The following is a 16,542-nucleotide window of genomic DNA, read 5'->3' on the forward strand; positions in this document are numbered from 1 at the left end:
GCTGGGATTACAGGTGCCCGCCACCATGCCTGGCTAACTTTTGTATTTTTAGTAGAGACGGGGTTTCGTCATGTTGGCCAGGCTGGTCCCGAACTCCTAACTTCAAGTGATCTGCCCACCTCAACCTTCCAAAGTGCTGGGATTATAGGCGTGAGCCACTGCGCCTGGCCTAGAATATTTTTTAATGTATGTAGTAAATCCTACGGCAGCCATTAAAAATTACATCAGTAGATGAAATACAATACAATCATAAAAATGCTCAATTAAAATCAGAGAAGGCGGTGGGGTGCGGTGGCTCACACCTGTAATCCCAGCACTTTGGGAGGCCAAGGCAGGCAGATCACAAGGTCAGGAGACCAATACCATCATGGCCAACAGGGTGAAACCCTGTCTCTACTAAAATACAAAAAATTAGCTGGGCATGGTGGTGCGCACCTGTAATCTCAGCTACTAGGGAGGCTGAGGCAGGAGAATCACTTGAACCCAGGAGGCAGAGGTTGCAGTAAGCCAAGATCATGCCACTGCACTCCAGCCTGGGCAACAGAGCGAGACTCCGTCTCAGAAAAAAAAAAAAAAAGCAATAGTTTGAAATTGTATGAATAATCAAAATTATTAATATATATGAGTAATGGGTCATGTTAAAACTTAGTCCCTAATCTTCCACAGTCTACAGCAGTTTATATGGAAACACTGTCTCCTCTAAAATCCACAGCCAGTTGTGGGGAGATTTTGCCATCCAATGTTGCTGGGACCCTTCAAAACTAAATGAATGAGGGAAATGAGTCACTCATTCAATTATTCATTGGAAGAATCAGCTGAGTGCCCAAATGTGCCAGGCACTATGCTGAGCACTTTGGATAAAAACTCTTAAGACCTGGCCATGCCTAATGAAGTACTCTTACTTGAACGGACAGAAATCTGGAAGGATCCTCCTGCTTAAAAGGTTAGGAATGATAAGCAAGATGGGAAATTACTTGAATATACCCAGATATGCATACCCAGGGAGAAGTTAGCCACAAAAGGAGGGGTAGATACAGAGAGGTATATAACTGGACACAATTACAACAAATTAGATGACTCAACAATAGAAACAGGAAATGGGAACTAACCCTTTACCCCATCTCCCCAGTTACAGCCACACAGGACAGAAAGGAGGGTGAGTCACACTGAGTAGTCTTGGTAGCCCAGCCTGGATGAGGATGCATTGACTAAAAGATCAGAACATTTGCAGAACAAGAAGTAAGAAATACCACAGAATTGACACTCAACTGAGGAATGGCCAGGCATCAAAATAAGCAAATGGGATCTGGAAAAGTGAGTGCAACTGATAAAGTGGCCAAATGTAGAGACTTGTAGGGAAATAAAATGTTTTAGAAATTGATTTATTTCTTTAACTCTTAAAGAAGAATTCTTCTCTCCACCCTTCTACCCCCAGGTGTCAAAAACTAAAATGAAGTTTTGGAGCTATTATCTTTGTATCATTACTCTTCAAATTATAATCATAGTCACAGTATTATACAATGTGCATGTAAGTCAACCAGACAGTGATCATATGGATGACGTAGGTGGTGAATATCAAGCCCTTTCCCGACTGCACATCTGTGACGCAGCCCGAAATGGGAAGACGGTGCAAGTGTTGCCTAGTGCTTTATCCACAACGTTTGGAATAGATTCTTGTCCTTACTATGTGCTAGAGAACCACTATATCACAACTCCTTTGTCCACAGAAGAAGCTGCATTCCCTTTGGCATATGTAATGACCATCAGTCAAGATTTCGATACGTTTGAATGGCTTTTCTGGGCTATTTACATGCCTCAAAATGTCTACTGTATTCACGTTGATAAGGCGGCCACTATTGACTTTAAAATTGCTGTGAGTGAATTATTGGAGTGCTTCTCAAATGCATTTATATCCTCACAGTCTGAGTATATTATTTATGGTGGAAAATCCAGGCTCCAGGCGGACGTGGCCTGCATGAGAGATCTTATAGCATCAACTGTTCAGTGGAGATATGTCACTAACACTGGTGATCACAATTTCCCCCTAAAAACCAACAGGGAGATAGTTCAGTATTTGAAAACAATGAATTAGACAAACATTACACCTAATTTAGTGTCTGTTCTGAAATCTACTGAAAGGATCAAATATACCCATAGAGAGTACAGAACCAGAGCACACGCTTTTGTCCTAAAGAAGCATAAAAAGAAGAGCCCACCTCCACGTCAACTCAAAATCCACTTTGGCTCAACTTACGTTGCCCTTACAAGGGAATTTGTCCATTTTGCTCTTTATAATAAAATAGCCATTGAGTTACTCCAGTGGTCTCAAGATACCTACAGTCCAGATGAACATTTCTGGATTACACTCAACAATATTCCAGTTGAGTGTGGTTTCCTTTCTCATTGCTTTTTTGTTAATTTTTTTTTCTTTTTGAGATAAAGTCTCCCTCCATCACCCAGGCTGGAGTGCAGTGGAATGATCTCAGCTCACTGCAACCTCCGCCTCCCGGGTTCAAGTGATTCTTCTGCCTCACCCTCCCAAGTAGCTGGCATTACAAGCGTGTGCCATCACACCAGGCTAATTTTTGCAATTTTAGTAGAGATGGGGTTTCTTCACGTTGGCCAGGCTGGTCTCAAACTCCTGCCTCGTCCTCCCAAAGTGCCGGGATTACAGGCATGAGCCTGTAATTTTTATTTTTCAATCAAGGTGATGTATAATTATGATTTTTAAAATCAAATATTATTAAAAGCCTTCTTATAATAAAGATTTATGGCCTTATGCCCTGCTCCTCCCCATGTGCAGTCCCAATTCACAAAAAAAACTGTCATATTTTAGCTGTTCCTCCTAATGGTGACTTCTATGCAAAGAACATGCTTATGCTGCCATTTCTTGATACATTAATTTTAATATTAAGTAGCAATATCCTGTTATAGTGGTTAAGAATGCTTATATCCTCTACCCACAAATTTTCCTTATCTCTTTTAATATTGTGATTTTAAATCAATTGTCAATATTTACATGATCATAACTATGAAGCTATTGTTCATAGCTGCCAAGGACTCTACATTTTGTTTTTCCTGAGGTTTATGATTGCCTCAGGTTTTTTTCTTCTGTTACTTCTTATATATACTTATCACTAATTATTTCAAAATGCTTAATCTCATCGGTAAAGTAACTATGATTATTTTCCAATTGTTCACCTCTTTTTGTTGTTGTTGTTTTTTGAGACAGAGTCTCATTTTGTCACCCAGGCTGCAGTGCAGTGGTGCAATCTCTGCTCATTGCAACCTCTGCCTCCCAGGCTCAAGCGAGTCTCGTGCCTCAGCCTCCTGAGTAGCTGGGACTACAGGCATGTGCCACCATGCCTGGCTGATTTTTGTACTTTTAGTAGAGATAGGGTTTCACCATGTCATCCAGGCTGATCTCAAACTTCTGGGCTCAAGTCATCCACCGGCCTCAGCCTCATGAAGGTGTGAGCCACTGCACCCAGCCATGTTCCACTCCTTATGCCCTCCCAGTCTGGCTTCTTCTGACCTCCCAATCTGGACATTGTCTCTATGGGCCTGTTGTCTGCGTTTATCTTACCTGGAAACTCTCTTCCTTGTTATGATGTTGAATCTTACATTCCATAGAATCTACATTATCTATCTTTTATATCTATCTTTATCTATCTTTGCATATTTAAGAATTAAATAATATGAATTCACACATGTGCTTCAAAATAATCTGAGGGTAGATGGGGAAGTGAATCATGATTAGTTTATAATTATTGATACTGGATGATAGGTATGTCAGAGTTAATTATTGCTCTACAATTTTCGTGTGTTTAAAATCTTCTATAGTAAAAAGAATTTAAAACCTTAATAGCTGTTTCATTTTTTGAAGTTATTGTAAATAGGATAGTAATTTCTGTTATGTTTTTCTGATTATTTTACTTTGTTTATTGATTTTTGTATATTATTTTTAAATTCAGCCATATTGCTAAATTATCTTATCCTTTTTTTTTTTTCTTTTTTTGAGATGGAGTCTAGCTCTGTTGCCCAGGCTGGAGTGCAATGGCACAATCTCGGCTCACTGCAACCTCCGCCTCCCAGGTTCAAGCAATTCTCCTGCCTCAGCCTCCCGAGTAGTTGTGATTACAGGTGCACGCCACCACACCCAGTTAATTTTTGTATTTTTAGTAGAGACGAGATTTTACCATGTTGGTCAGGCTGATCTCAAACTCCTGACCTCAGGTGATCCGCCCACCTTGGCCTCCCAGACTGCTGGGATTATAGCTGTGAGACCGGCCTGTCTTATCCTTTTTAACAGTTTTCTAGTTGATTCTCTTGGATTTTTCATGTATTCAATTATATAATGTGCAAATAAATGATAAATTAACCTAACTTCCAAAGGTGAGGTACATTTGTTTATCTAATTTGTTAACGACTACTTTCAGAATAATCGTATTGATAATGGTAATCCTCTTATTCTTAACTGTAATAAGAAACTTTCTAGGTGTGTGTTTGGTGAGTGCATACTTGTTTGTTGGGGATAGGAAGGGAGCCTTTAGCATCTTTCTCTACTTTTTCCAAGTCAATTGTCTACTTAGAGTTTTCATCCCTTCTGGAGTTGGTTTTTGATGAATTATATTTCCCTGGAAAATTATTCATTTCATGTAGATTTTCACATTTATTTTCAGAGTTGAACATATGCATCTCTTATAAATCTTTTAAATTCTTTATATATCTACTGTTAATTTCCTACTTATCAATTCTTATTTTGTGTAACTGTGATTTTTCTCTTTTTCTTTAAAAAATTAGCTCAGCTAACAGTTTCTTGCTGTTTGTTTCAATTCAAAGACCCAACACTCAGATTTCACTTATTCGTTCTGCCATTTTTTTCTTTGCAAATGTATTAATTTCCAGTTATTATTAATTCTTCATTTTGCTTTTATGAACTTTGTTTTGGTATTCTTTTTCTAACATTTGCTGGTAGATGTTTGTTTCTTTTTCTTTTATTCCTCCTTGTTTATTAATTATTTAAAGCTGTAATTTTCTTCTGGTCACTGCATTAGGTACGAGATTCTCATAAGTTCTAAGTAGGCTTTTCATCACTATTTTCTAGATATTGTACAATTTTAACTTCAGCTTCCTCTTTGACCAAAGAGTTGTGTGAGAAAAAAAGGTGTTTTTTGTTTTGTTTTGTTTTTTGGTTTTTGGTTTTTTTAAGACAGAGTCTTGCTCTATCGCCCAGGCTAGAGTACAATGGTGCGATCTCAGCTCACTGCAACCTCCACCTCCCAGGTTCAAGCGATTTCCTGCCTCAGCCTCCCAAGTAGCTTGGGATTACAGGCGCCTGGCACCACGCTCGGCTAATTTTTGTATTTTTGGTAGAGATGGGGTTTCACCATATTGGCCAGGGTGGTCTCAAACTCCTGGCTTCAGGTGATCTGCCTGCTTCAGCCTCCCAAAGTGCTACGATTATAGGCATGACCCACTGCACCCAGCCAAAAAAAAAAAAAAAAAAAAGTTTTTTTAAAGTGTCAGGTGGCATTTAAAAAATTTCTGGTGTGTGTGTGTGTGTGTGTGTGTGTGTGTTTAAATTAGTATTTAATTTTTCTCTTTTATTCCATTTGATCACAGAATGTTATCTGTATTATTTCTACTTTGCGAAAGTTGTTTGCTCTGTGGCTGCATCTATGATCAGTTTTAGCAAATGTTTTATGGACACTTGAAAAAAATATGTATTCTTGGTTTTCAAGGTATAAAATTCTACATATATTCATATAAATTAACATGCCTTATTTGGTATGTTTTAGGTATTATAACTTTTTTGTAATCTGTTTATTGGCTCTGTCAATGCTTAATTAAAGGGAAGTTAAGCCTACTAGAACTTTGTTTCTCTTCCTCTTGCAGCATCCTTCCCCTGGGTTGTTGTTGTTGTTTTGAGACAGAGTCTCGCTCTGTCACTCAGGCTGGAGAGTGCAGTGGTGCGATCTAGACTCACTGCAACCCCTACCTCCCGAGTTCAAGCGATTCTCCTGCCTCAGCCTCCCGAGTCGCTGGGATACAGGTGCTCACCACCATGCCCAGCTAATTTTTGTATTTTTAGTAGAGACAGGGTTTTGCCATGTTGGCCAGGCTGGTCTCAAACTCCTGACCTCAGGTGCTCCACCCACCTCAGCCTCCCAAAGTGCTGGGATTACAGGCGTGAGCCACCACGCCTGGCCCTTCTCCTGCCTTTCTAACAACAATTATGAGCTGGCAAAGAAGAATTTCAGGATCCAGCTCCGATCACAAAGGAGGATACATTTACAGCTGAAAGGATTTTTACAGGATCCAGCTCCATGATCACAAAGGAGGATACATTTACAGCTGAAAGCCAACAAGTTAGTAACTGGCACAGTCCACCCCTTTGGCTATTGTTTCCATTTGTATCCCTACAGGAATTTGGACTTCCATATAACAACAAAACAACTCTCTTTCCACCTGGGACACATCTACCCTTTGTGCAAGTGGGAAAGTTGTCATACTTTCTCTTAAACTAGGAGACACTCAATCTCAAAAGTCATTCTATCCATTGCTGGCTATATGAATTAATTACTCCTTCAATGTAGTCCAGTCCGACAGAATATTCTGTTACCTAAAGAATAAATAATAGAGTTAACCTCCCATAACCAGTATATAAAATAACAATGGGAAGAAGGAAAATTAGAAATGGTTAGCATATATAAATACATACAAGCAAAGCTACTATAGTCCTCACTTTTATAATTGGTCACAAGATCAATTATAAAATCATATCTATGACTTTCTTCTTCCACTTCCCATTCCAGATTTCCCTTGCCTCAGCCAGACCTCAGCTGGTCAAGTTTCTCTACCCGGTGGGGTGACCCAAATTATCTTCCCTGAAGTGTATGAGTCTTCGATAGCCTTGCCTCTTTCTGGTTGCTGTAGTTTTCCATTAACCTTTACTATTAAGCATGGAAGTACTAAGAGATGCCCCCACCAGAGAATTCCATAGTCCACCTTGCCTCCGCTCAGTATGCATTTTCCTCTTGAAGATTTGGATCAATCACTCCAGCCAGTAGAGTGAAACTTATTTCTTCTCCCTGTTGGTTAAGTGGTGCGAGCACTTCAGAATGGCCAAGTGGCAACATCATCTTTGCATTCGATGGCTCCACTGTTGTGCCTCCTGGTGACCACACTTCCCTCCTTGGAAACTAAGATCTTCAGATCAGCAGAGCCCAGAGTTGTAAGAATAGGAAGCAAAATTCTGTGCATGGGTTTTATGAGCCACTCCTACTTTCAGTCCTTCATTCCCAGACCCTTGTGTTCTAGCTATAGAGAAGATAGCACCATAGGTGTGGTCTCTGGTTCAAAGCATGTACTGTATCCTTAGACAAAGTATATGTGGCACCCAAGGACAGTGGTGAAGGAAAATCCTCCAATAAGCAGTACTTCAAGTCATATATTTGGTAGTCTACTTTGGAAAGAGAAAGATCCATTCTTTTAGGGAGTTGTCTCCCAATTCGTTCTAGAACTGAGCCTTCAGTAAGCCATTACGGATTTCAACAAGGCCAGACACTTCCAGCTGATGAGATATGTGTGGAGAATTGTTAATTCTATGCACATGAGTCAACTGACATGCTTTCTTTGTATCAAATGAGTTTCCTTGATAAGAAGGATCAGAATGAGTTTTCTTATCATGGTACAGAGTGACTTGATCACAAATAAGTCATTTTGTGAGGCCAGGCGCGGTGTCTCAGGCCTGTAATCCCAGCACTTTGGGAGTCTGAGGCAGGCGGATCACCTGAGGTCAGGAGGTCGAGACCAGCCTAGCCTGGCCAATATGGTGAAACCCTGTCTCTACTAAAAATATGAAAATTAGCCAGGCATGGTGGCAGGCACCTGTAATCCCAGCTACTCAGGAGGCTGAGGCAGGAGAATCGCTTGAACCCGGGAGGTGAAGGTTGCAGTGAGCTGAGATCTCACCACTGTGCTCCAGCCTGGATGACAGAGCGAGACTCTGTCTCAAGAAAAGAAAACAAAAAACAAGTCATTTTGTGAGTCCGTGGATAGTGGTGCTAGCAGGACGACTGTGGGTAGGGAAGTCAGATCCATATTCAGAATGCGTGTCTATTCTAGTGAAGGCAAATCTCTACTCCTTCGATGATGAATGAGGTCCAGCATAATGAACCTGCCACCTGATAGCTGACTGATCCCCTTAGAAAACTGCCATTTCAGTGCTCAGTGTTGGTCTCTGCTGTTAGCAGATTAGGCCCGTAGTGGCATTGGCCAGGTCAGCCTTGGTAATGGAAAGTCCATACTATCAAGCTCATACATAGCTTCCATCTCTGCCACCATAGCCACTTTGTTCACGGGCCCATTGAGGAAGCACTGGGTTTTCTGGGGAAAGTGCCTGGCTGATATACACAGAGTGTGTCATTTGTTTCAACTGATAGTCAAAAGCTTTCTCGTCTTCCTCTGTAGTGTGTGCTATCTGGTGAGAATTCACATGGGACACAAATATCTTCATCGTTTGTGCTTTTTCTTCCCCAGGTTTCCTGTTCACCAATCTTTCGATCCTGTTTTTTCCAAGTCTAACATTGAGACCAACTGTGCAACTGCTCATGTAATGAGTATAGAGCCATATGTCTGGCCAACTGTCTCTCCAAAGTAGACAGACTACCAATGAATTACTCAAAGATCTGACTACTAGAGAATTTTCTTTTTTTTCTTTTTTCTTTTTTTTTTTTTTTTTTGAGATGGAGTCTCACTCTGTCACCTTGGCTGGAGTGTTGTGTTGTGTTCTTGGCTCACTGCAACCTCTGCCTCCTGGATTCAAGCGATTCTTGTGCCTCAGCCTCCTGAGTAGCTGGGACCACAAGCGTGTGCCACCACGCCCAGCTAATTTTTGTATTTTTAGTAAAGACTGAGTTTTGCCATGTTGGCCAGGCTGGTCTCGAACTCCTGGCCTCAAGTGATCTGCCTGCCTCAGCTTTCCAGGGTGTTGGGATTACAGGCGTGAGCCACCACACCCAGCTTCAGAATTTTCTTTCACCACTGCCCTTCAGTGTCACCCTGATGGGTTACAACTGATCTTCCCACTTCAGCCTCCCAACTAGCTGGGGCTACAGGTGCACACCACCATGCTTGGCTAATTTTTTTACTTTTGTAAAGATGGGGTCTCACTATGTTGCCCAGGCCGGTCTTGAACTCTGGACCTCAAGTGATCCACCTGCCCTCAGCCTCCCAAAGTGTTGGGATTACAGGAATGAGCCACACCCAGCCCAGAGGCATTTCTTTCAACTGCCCCCTGAACAGGAAAATTCACTCGCTAGCTCTCAACCTTCTCACCCTCCTCTATTCATCTGTCTTCATTCAAGGCAGAATCTTCTGAAACATCCTGCATTCTTCCCTTTTCAATGACTCCCACATTCCTTTTAGTTTCTAAACCAGGAGCATTTATTGGATCCGATCCTTCCTTTCCATTCATGCCACACTGCCCTGGCTAGGAAGGAGCCATTGAGATATTTGAGTAGGCTTAAACAGATCTAAGGACAGAGATTCATTTATCTGACTGTCCCAGGCAGAATTAATCCTTCTTCCCCTCTACTCCCTTATCACTTTTATTTCTCCTCTGTGATTGGATTTCTGACATTTTATCTAATGTCTATTTCTCTTCATATCCAGGTTGGGAATCCTTTTAGAAAAGGCTTAGTCATATTCAGTGCCCTTAATTCCTTATACATGGTCGAATTAAATGTTCACTGTTGAGTACTGTATGTAGTACTCCCTTACAGGCAACAGTAAACATTTGAATAACAATATGAATAAGTAGTATTTTCCAGCTCGTTTTGTCAGTATATTAAATTATATTTAAATATTTAAAATATTAAATTCAGTTTTGTGCTAGCAATCTTGTTTGTAAGAAAAAATTTACAATCCAGTATTTCACAGACTACAGCAACGCTGGTCACAAGGCTTTGGGGCCGTGTTTGTAGTAACTATTAACTACAAGATCCATGTGACTCCCATAGAATTCATGTTTATATTCCAAGAGAAATCAGAGTTACTCAGGATCAGCTGGATATGTACAAAAGAGTCACTTTTGAGGCCCACGATTGTTGTTAGATTAAAGGACTTGCTTAGCTGGGCATGGAGGTGTGTGCCTGTAGTCCCTAGGCTACTCAGGAGGCTGAGAGAGGGGGATGGCTTGAGCCTGGGAGGCAGAGGTTGCAGTGAGCTAAGATCGTGCCCCTGCATGCCAGCCTGGGTGATAGAGTGACTCCTCCATCTCACACACACACAAAAAAACTTGAGATAATGATTCGGTTCCATGTATAGGTTGAGCACCCCAAATCCAAAATTCTGAAATCCAAAATGCTCCAAAATCTGAAATTTTTTGAGCACTAACATGATGTTCAAAGGAAATACTCACTGGAACATTTAGGACTTCAGATTTTGGATTTGGGATGCTCATCCAGTAAGCACAATGCAAATATTCCAATATCTGAAAAAATCCAAAATATGAAACACTTCTGGTGCCAAGCATTACAGATTCAACCTGTAATACATCAGCAACATCAATAATTAACATTTATTGAATTCTTAGTATGTGCCAGGCACTGTGCTAAGTGCTTTCTAAAGACTGTCTCAGTTATTCATCCTGACATTCCCATGATACAGGTCCTGTGTTGATTTTTCCTTTTACAGAAGCAGACATTGCCACACAGCTAACAAGTAGTGAAATGAAGATTCAAACCAAACTATTTAATATGAAACAAGTACTTCTCCCCTATCTCATGATGGCATAGACGATTTTTCCATTTCTAAAACAACCTGACATTTCTTTTCTAGTGTAAGGACGTTATCATGTTAAAATAAACTTTTACAAACACCCCCAAACCTGCCCATTGCCCCAGTCTGATTTAATCTAACCACTTCCTTCATCCCCTTGCAGCTTGCATAACTAACCACCATCACTTCCCCTTTTTTACACATTTTACTCCCTTGACCTTCCCCTTCTCCATTCATCTCTTCCTAGCTTCTTTTTCTTTGCCATTCATAATACCTACTGTCAATCTGTCTTTTTGCAAACATTCTTTTTGCCCCTTTGTCTTTTGGTTGTACCCATCTGGAAATCCACAGTCCTATAACAAATTCAGATATCCATTATCTCTACGTTTAGACAGCTGAGCATTAGCGCAGAAATTGCACAACCAAGCAGAACGTTATCTCTGTATGTTCTCAACCTACTGCTTCAACTGAGTCCTCAATTCCAGCCAGGCAGTTGCTATGACGATCTGATCGTCACACGTTTCCACTACCAGCAACGACTACTTCAGACTTTCTCCTCTCTTCTCAAACTTCATATAATTAACGCATGTCAGAAAATATTATTCTTTTGATTTTTTTCCCGTAACCATTCAAACATATGAAGACAATTCTTAGCTTGCGGGCTATACAGAAACATATGGCCAGCCCAAGGGCCAGAGTTTATGCCTTGTTCTAGGTGTTCTCGTCACCCTTACAACCTTAATTACTATCTACACATGATAATTCCAAATTTAAACCTGGAGCTCAAATACATTTTTAAAGTTCGAAACGCACATGCTCAACTGGTTTCTCAACCTCTCCTCTTGGATGTCTCACTGGGTCCTTAAAATCAGCATATCCCAAGATGACCCCAACTCCTCCCTCACTCCACAAATCCAAACAAGCACCAGGTTCTGCTGAGTCTACATCCTGTCTATTTCTTGTAACCATTCTATTCTTACCATTCACTCTGCAATCATTCCAATCCATGCCATCTTCATCATTTGCTCTATTGCAACTGCTTCCTGATTGGTCTCCTAATATCTCCCCGTCCCCTTGCAACCCATTGTAGCCAGTCTAATATTTAAAAACACAAATTTGATAGGATTACTTTCCTGCTTCAAGCACTTTTGCCACTTTGCCAAAAAGTCTTTAACTCATTAAAGCCTGCAGGTTGCCACAGGGTCTACCCAACTCTTGTTCCTCCCTCCTCACCTTGGGCCTCTCACCTTCTTTTCTCTCTCTCTCTTTTTCTTTCTTTCTCTCTCTCTTTCTTTCTTTCTTTCTCTTTCTTTCTCTTTCCTTCCTTCCTTCTGTCTGTCCTTCCTTCCTGCCTGCCTGCCTGCCTGCCTTCCTTTCTTTCTTTCTTTGTGGGGCAGCATGGTGGACACCTTCTTACTCTGTTGCTCAGGCTGGAGTGCAGTGGCGCAGTCACAGCTCACTGCTGCCTCAACCTCCTGGGCTAAAGCAATTCTCCTGCCTCAGCCTCCTGAGTAGCTAAGACCACAGGTGTGTGCCACCACACTTGGCTAATTTTATTTTTATTTTTTGTAAAGACAGGGTCTCCCTATGTAGCTCAGGGTGGTCTTGAACTCCTGGCCTGAAGCAATCCTCCTGCCTTGGCCTCCCAAAGTGCTGGGATTATAGGCATGAGCCACCACACCCAGCTTGCACCTCCTCCCTTGTTACTCCAGCCATCCTGGTACTATAATGGTCTATACATTTTAAGCCTTCTCTAAGAAATCCTTCCCTACCCTGAGACCATAAAAATATTCTCCCATATTTTCTATTAATTGTTTTTCTGGTTTTGATTTACCATTTTAACATATCTGAAAATTATTTGTGGGGGGCGGCATAAGCAATACATCTAATATTATCTTTATCCATTTGGATAGCTAATGTTTCCAGTACCATTTATTGAATAGTGCTGATTTTTAGTGCTATTTCCTTCTCAGTCTGTTCCTTGGGTCAGTTTCTAAGCTATTATTTTCCATTAGTCTATTTTTTTAATAGCAATAGCATCATTTCAGTTATTATGCTCAAAATGTTCTTGGCTATTTTTGGTCCTTGCACTTGCCAATTAGTACTAGGTTTAGCTTGTAAGGTTCTGATAAGAATTCGGCTGTGATTTTTACTGGATGATGTCAATAAAAAGTTAGCACTCCCCTTCAATGGATAATATCAAAAAGCCATAAGAAGAATGAGAAGTAGAAACTCTAACTTTATTGAAACTAGAAGAAATAGAAACTGTAAACCACAAAGTATGTGAAGGAGCTTCCAAAGCAGCAAAGATCAAACAGTGTTGCATGTGGGAAGAAGCAGGCAGGGGATATTGATTTCCACAAATCTCAGAAAGAGCCAGCAAAGTTGACTTCTCCAAGGTGAGAGGACACTCTTAGAGGAACAAAAGCACAAGTCCTGGCTTATTTTTATAGCAGTGCGATCAGAATGCCTGAACTGACAGAAAGAATGTCTATGGACCTGGTTTGGTTCCAAAGAAGCAAAGGCAAAGAGGCTAAATGAGCAAACTCACGGATAAGTTGGATGTATAACTCCCAACCAAAAATCTACTGCAAACATGTTATTCTTTTTCTTTTTGAGACGGAGTCTTGCTCTGTCGCCAAGGCTGGAGTGCAGTGGCGTGATCCTGGTTGGCTCACTGCAAGTCCCGCCTCCCGGGTTCACGCCGTTCTCCTGCCTCAGCCTCCTCAGTAGCTGGGACTACAGACACCTGCCACCACGCCCAGCTAATTTTTTTTTCTTTTTTCTTTTTTTTTTTGTATTTTTAGTAGAGATGGGGTTTCACTGTGTTAGCCAGGATGGTCTCGATCTCCTGACCTCGTGATCCGCCCATCTCGGCCTCCCAAAGTGCTGGGATTACAGGCATGAGCCACCATGCCTGGCCCAAACATGTTATTCTTAAAGATGAAATCTCAGAAGTATTTTATTTAAAGTAATAAGGATGACATTACCACTTTCATATTCAACATTTTAAAGGAAACCGTAGCCAGCACGATAAGGCAAGAAAAAGAAAAAAGCTATAAGAGTTGAAAGAGAAAGACCTTTTCTGTCAAAAGTAGAAATGAGGACAGGAGGAGAGGATACACCAGATTTATCAAATCTTTGCCTCTACTTTTTAGGCAGTTCTTAGGCAATTTCTTCACAATTACCATGAGCACCAAAATAATGTTATCAACAACTACTTACACTTAACTATGAGTTTAACTTATTTCTCTGCTTGCTATGTTTTCTTATATTCCATTTATCTCTTTCTTAAATTAATATTTTATAAAATTAGAGTACATATTTGGGTAATTATTAATAAATGTTCTGAAAGTAGTATACACTATTTGAGCTCTTATATTTGTTTTCACTCTTGAATGATAGATTTGTTGGGTACATAATTCTGAATTTAAGATAATCTCCCTTGGAACTTTGCTCTGATCACTTTTTGTATCAAATGTCACTAATGAGGACTCTGTTACTAATTAGATCTTTTTCCTTTCTAGATAATCTATTTGCTATATAATCTTTTAGGATTTTTTTTTCTTTGACTTTGAAGACTTGAAATTTTATCAGAAAGTATCTAATGTGTGGATTTCTTTTAAAAATTAACTGTCTGACACTCAATAGTTACTTTAAAAGACAAGCTCAATGGCACATGCCTATAATACCAGCTGCTCAGGAGGCTGAGGTGGGTGGATAATTTGAGCCCAGAAGTTCAAGACCAGCCTGGGCAACATAGAAAGACTCCACCTCAAGTTAAAAAAAAAAGGCACTTTTAATCAGAAGATTCAAATTTTTCTTTAGCTCTTGAAAACGGTTTTCTAAATTTTTTTGATAGGTCCTCTTTCATTCAAATAGAGGTACTGGGCTTCGGATAGTGGCAGTGAACTCTGGCTCCTGCCAGAATAGACACATCTGTCCACGTAGCCTTGAGTTTCAGCAACAATATCCAGTTAACAGCTTTGGTGGCAACAACTGTAGCATCGCAGCTGGCACTGCAGCACCAAGGGAGGCCCTGGGGCCTTTCCACCTGAAGGTAGCTTGTTCTGCTCATCAGAACAAGTGGGGATTCCGGAACTGCTATTTGCACCTCAAATAGTAAAGCCAGATCCCCACCCTCTAGCCCACCAAGCTACAGTATATAAAAACCAAAAAACAATACCTAAAATGTTCATTTATCTCAGGATGTGTAGTAGTTTCATATGGCTGTTGTAATAGATTACCAAAAATTCGGTGGTTGGTTTTGATTGTTTGTTTGTTTGTTTTTGAGATGGAGTCTCGCTCTTGTCACCCAGGCTGGAGTGCGATGGCGCGATCTTGGCTCACTGAAACTTCCGCCTCCTGGGTTCAAGCCATTCTCCTGCCTTAGCCTCCAGGGTAGCTGGGATTACAGGTGCACACCACCACACTCAGCTAATTTTTGTACTTTTTTTAGTAGAGACGAAGTTTCACCGCATCAGCCAGGCTGGCCTCGAACTCCTGACCTCAGGTGATCTGCCCGCCTCGGCCTCTGAAAGTGCTAGGATTACAGGCATGAGCCACGGCACCCGGCCTCAGTGGCTGTTTTAACACAAATTTATGATCTTACCGTTCTATGGGTCAGAAGTCTGATGTGGGCCTCACTGGACTAAATTCAAGGCATTGGCAGGGCTGCAGTCCTAACTGGAGGGTCCAGGGAGCATGTTTCCTCATCTTTTCTAGCTTCTAGAGGCTGCCCACATTCTTTGGCGCCTGGTCATCTTTCTCCATCTTCAAACCCAACAACATCGCATCTCTCTGACTGTTCTTCTCTCATCCCATCTTCCTCTGACCACGGCAGGAAAGTTTCTGTTTTTAAGGAACAATGTGATAAGACTCGGCCCAACTTTACTTCTTATTCCCAAATTAGTCAACAAAGAATTTGAGAAATGGATTCTGAAACTCATGTTACCAACATTCATGAATGACTTTTGTTTTTGTTTGTTTGTTTGTTTTTTGAGATGGCCTCACTCTGTTGCCCAGGCTGGAGTGCAGTGGTGCGATCTCGGCTCACTGAAACCTCTGTCTCCCGGGTTCAAGCAATTCTCCTTAGCCTCCAGAGTAGCTGGGATTACAGGTGCCCGCCACCACGCCAGGCTAATTTTTTTTTGTATTTTTAGTATTTTCTAGTAGAGATGTGGTTTTACCATGTTGGCTAGGCTGGTCTCGAACTCCTGGCCTCAGGTGATCCATCCACCTCGGCCTCCCAAAGTGCTGGGATGACAGACGTGAGCCACCACACCCAGCCTTGAATGACTTATTTTTTTATGGCCTTATGTGTAGGGATTTTGTAAGGAACCACAGGGTCAAGATGAGGGTGAGACATGTGAAACCCCTGGGGTATACAACTCAAGAAGGTGTTCACGTTCAGGATCAGCACTCACATAACCCTGAGAGTGAATGCCTCATCACTTGACCCTAGTCCTGCCCTGATACACAATAAACCTGCACATAAATCGTTAATACAGAAATAGTGTTACTCTAAGAGTATGATGCAAGTTATTCAAATAGCAGATTCAGGCATCACATATCACCAATGAAGTGGCACTGTACAAGTAAGTTTTAGGAAAATATGTGCTTTACCTTAAGTGATAGATGCCTTACATTGAAACATTACAGACCCAAATATTGCTAAGCCAAACATACACCTCTGCAGTCTAGGGTTAGCGTTAGCAAAGCAGGCTATAACAAATTAAATTGTAAGACTAATAATAA

The 16,542-nt window shown here is 41.1% G+C and overlaps 1 protein-coding gene across 1 annotated transcript; it reads left to right on the plus strand.

Annotated features, from left to right (window-relative positions):
• The first annotated feature begins 1,275 nt into the window (after nt 1-1,275).
• Nucleotides 1,276-14,908, plus strand: LOC100979555 (beta-1,3-galactosyl-O-glycosyl-glycoprotein beta-1,6-N-acetylglucosaminyltransferase 6). Its single transcript, XM_008952887.3, is given in 2 exon segments — nt 1,276-2,385; nt 14,668-14,908. Coding segments are annotated over 2 exon segments (1,176 nt in total). The 5' UTR covers nt 1,276-1,450.
• Nucleotides 14,909-16,542: the final 1,634 nt, after the last annotated feature.

The sequence above is a fragment of the Pan paniscus genome, chromosome 5 (genome assembly GCF_029289425.2).
Source record: "Pan paniscus chromosome 5, NHGRI_mPanPan1-v2.0_pri, whole genome shotgun sequence".
Classification (NCBI taxonomy): domain Eukaryota; kingdom Metazoa; phylum Chordata; class Mammalia; order Primates; family Hominidae; genus Pan; species Pan paniscus.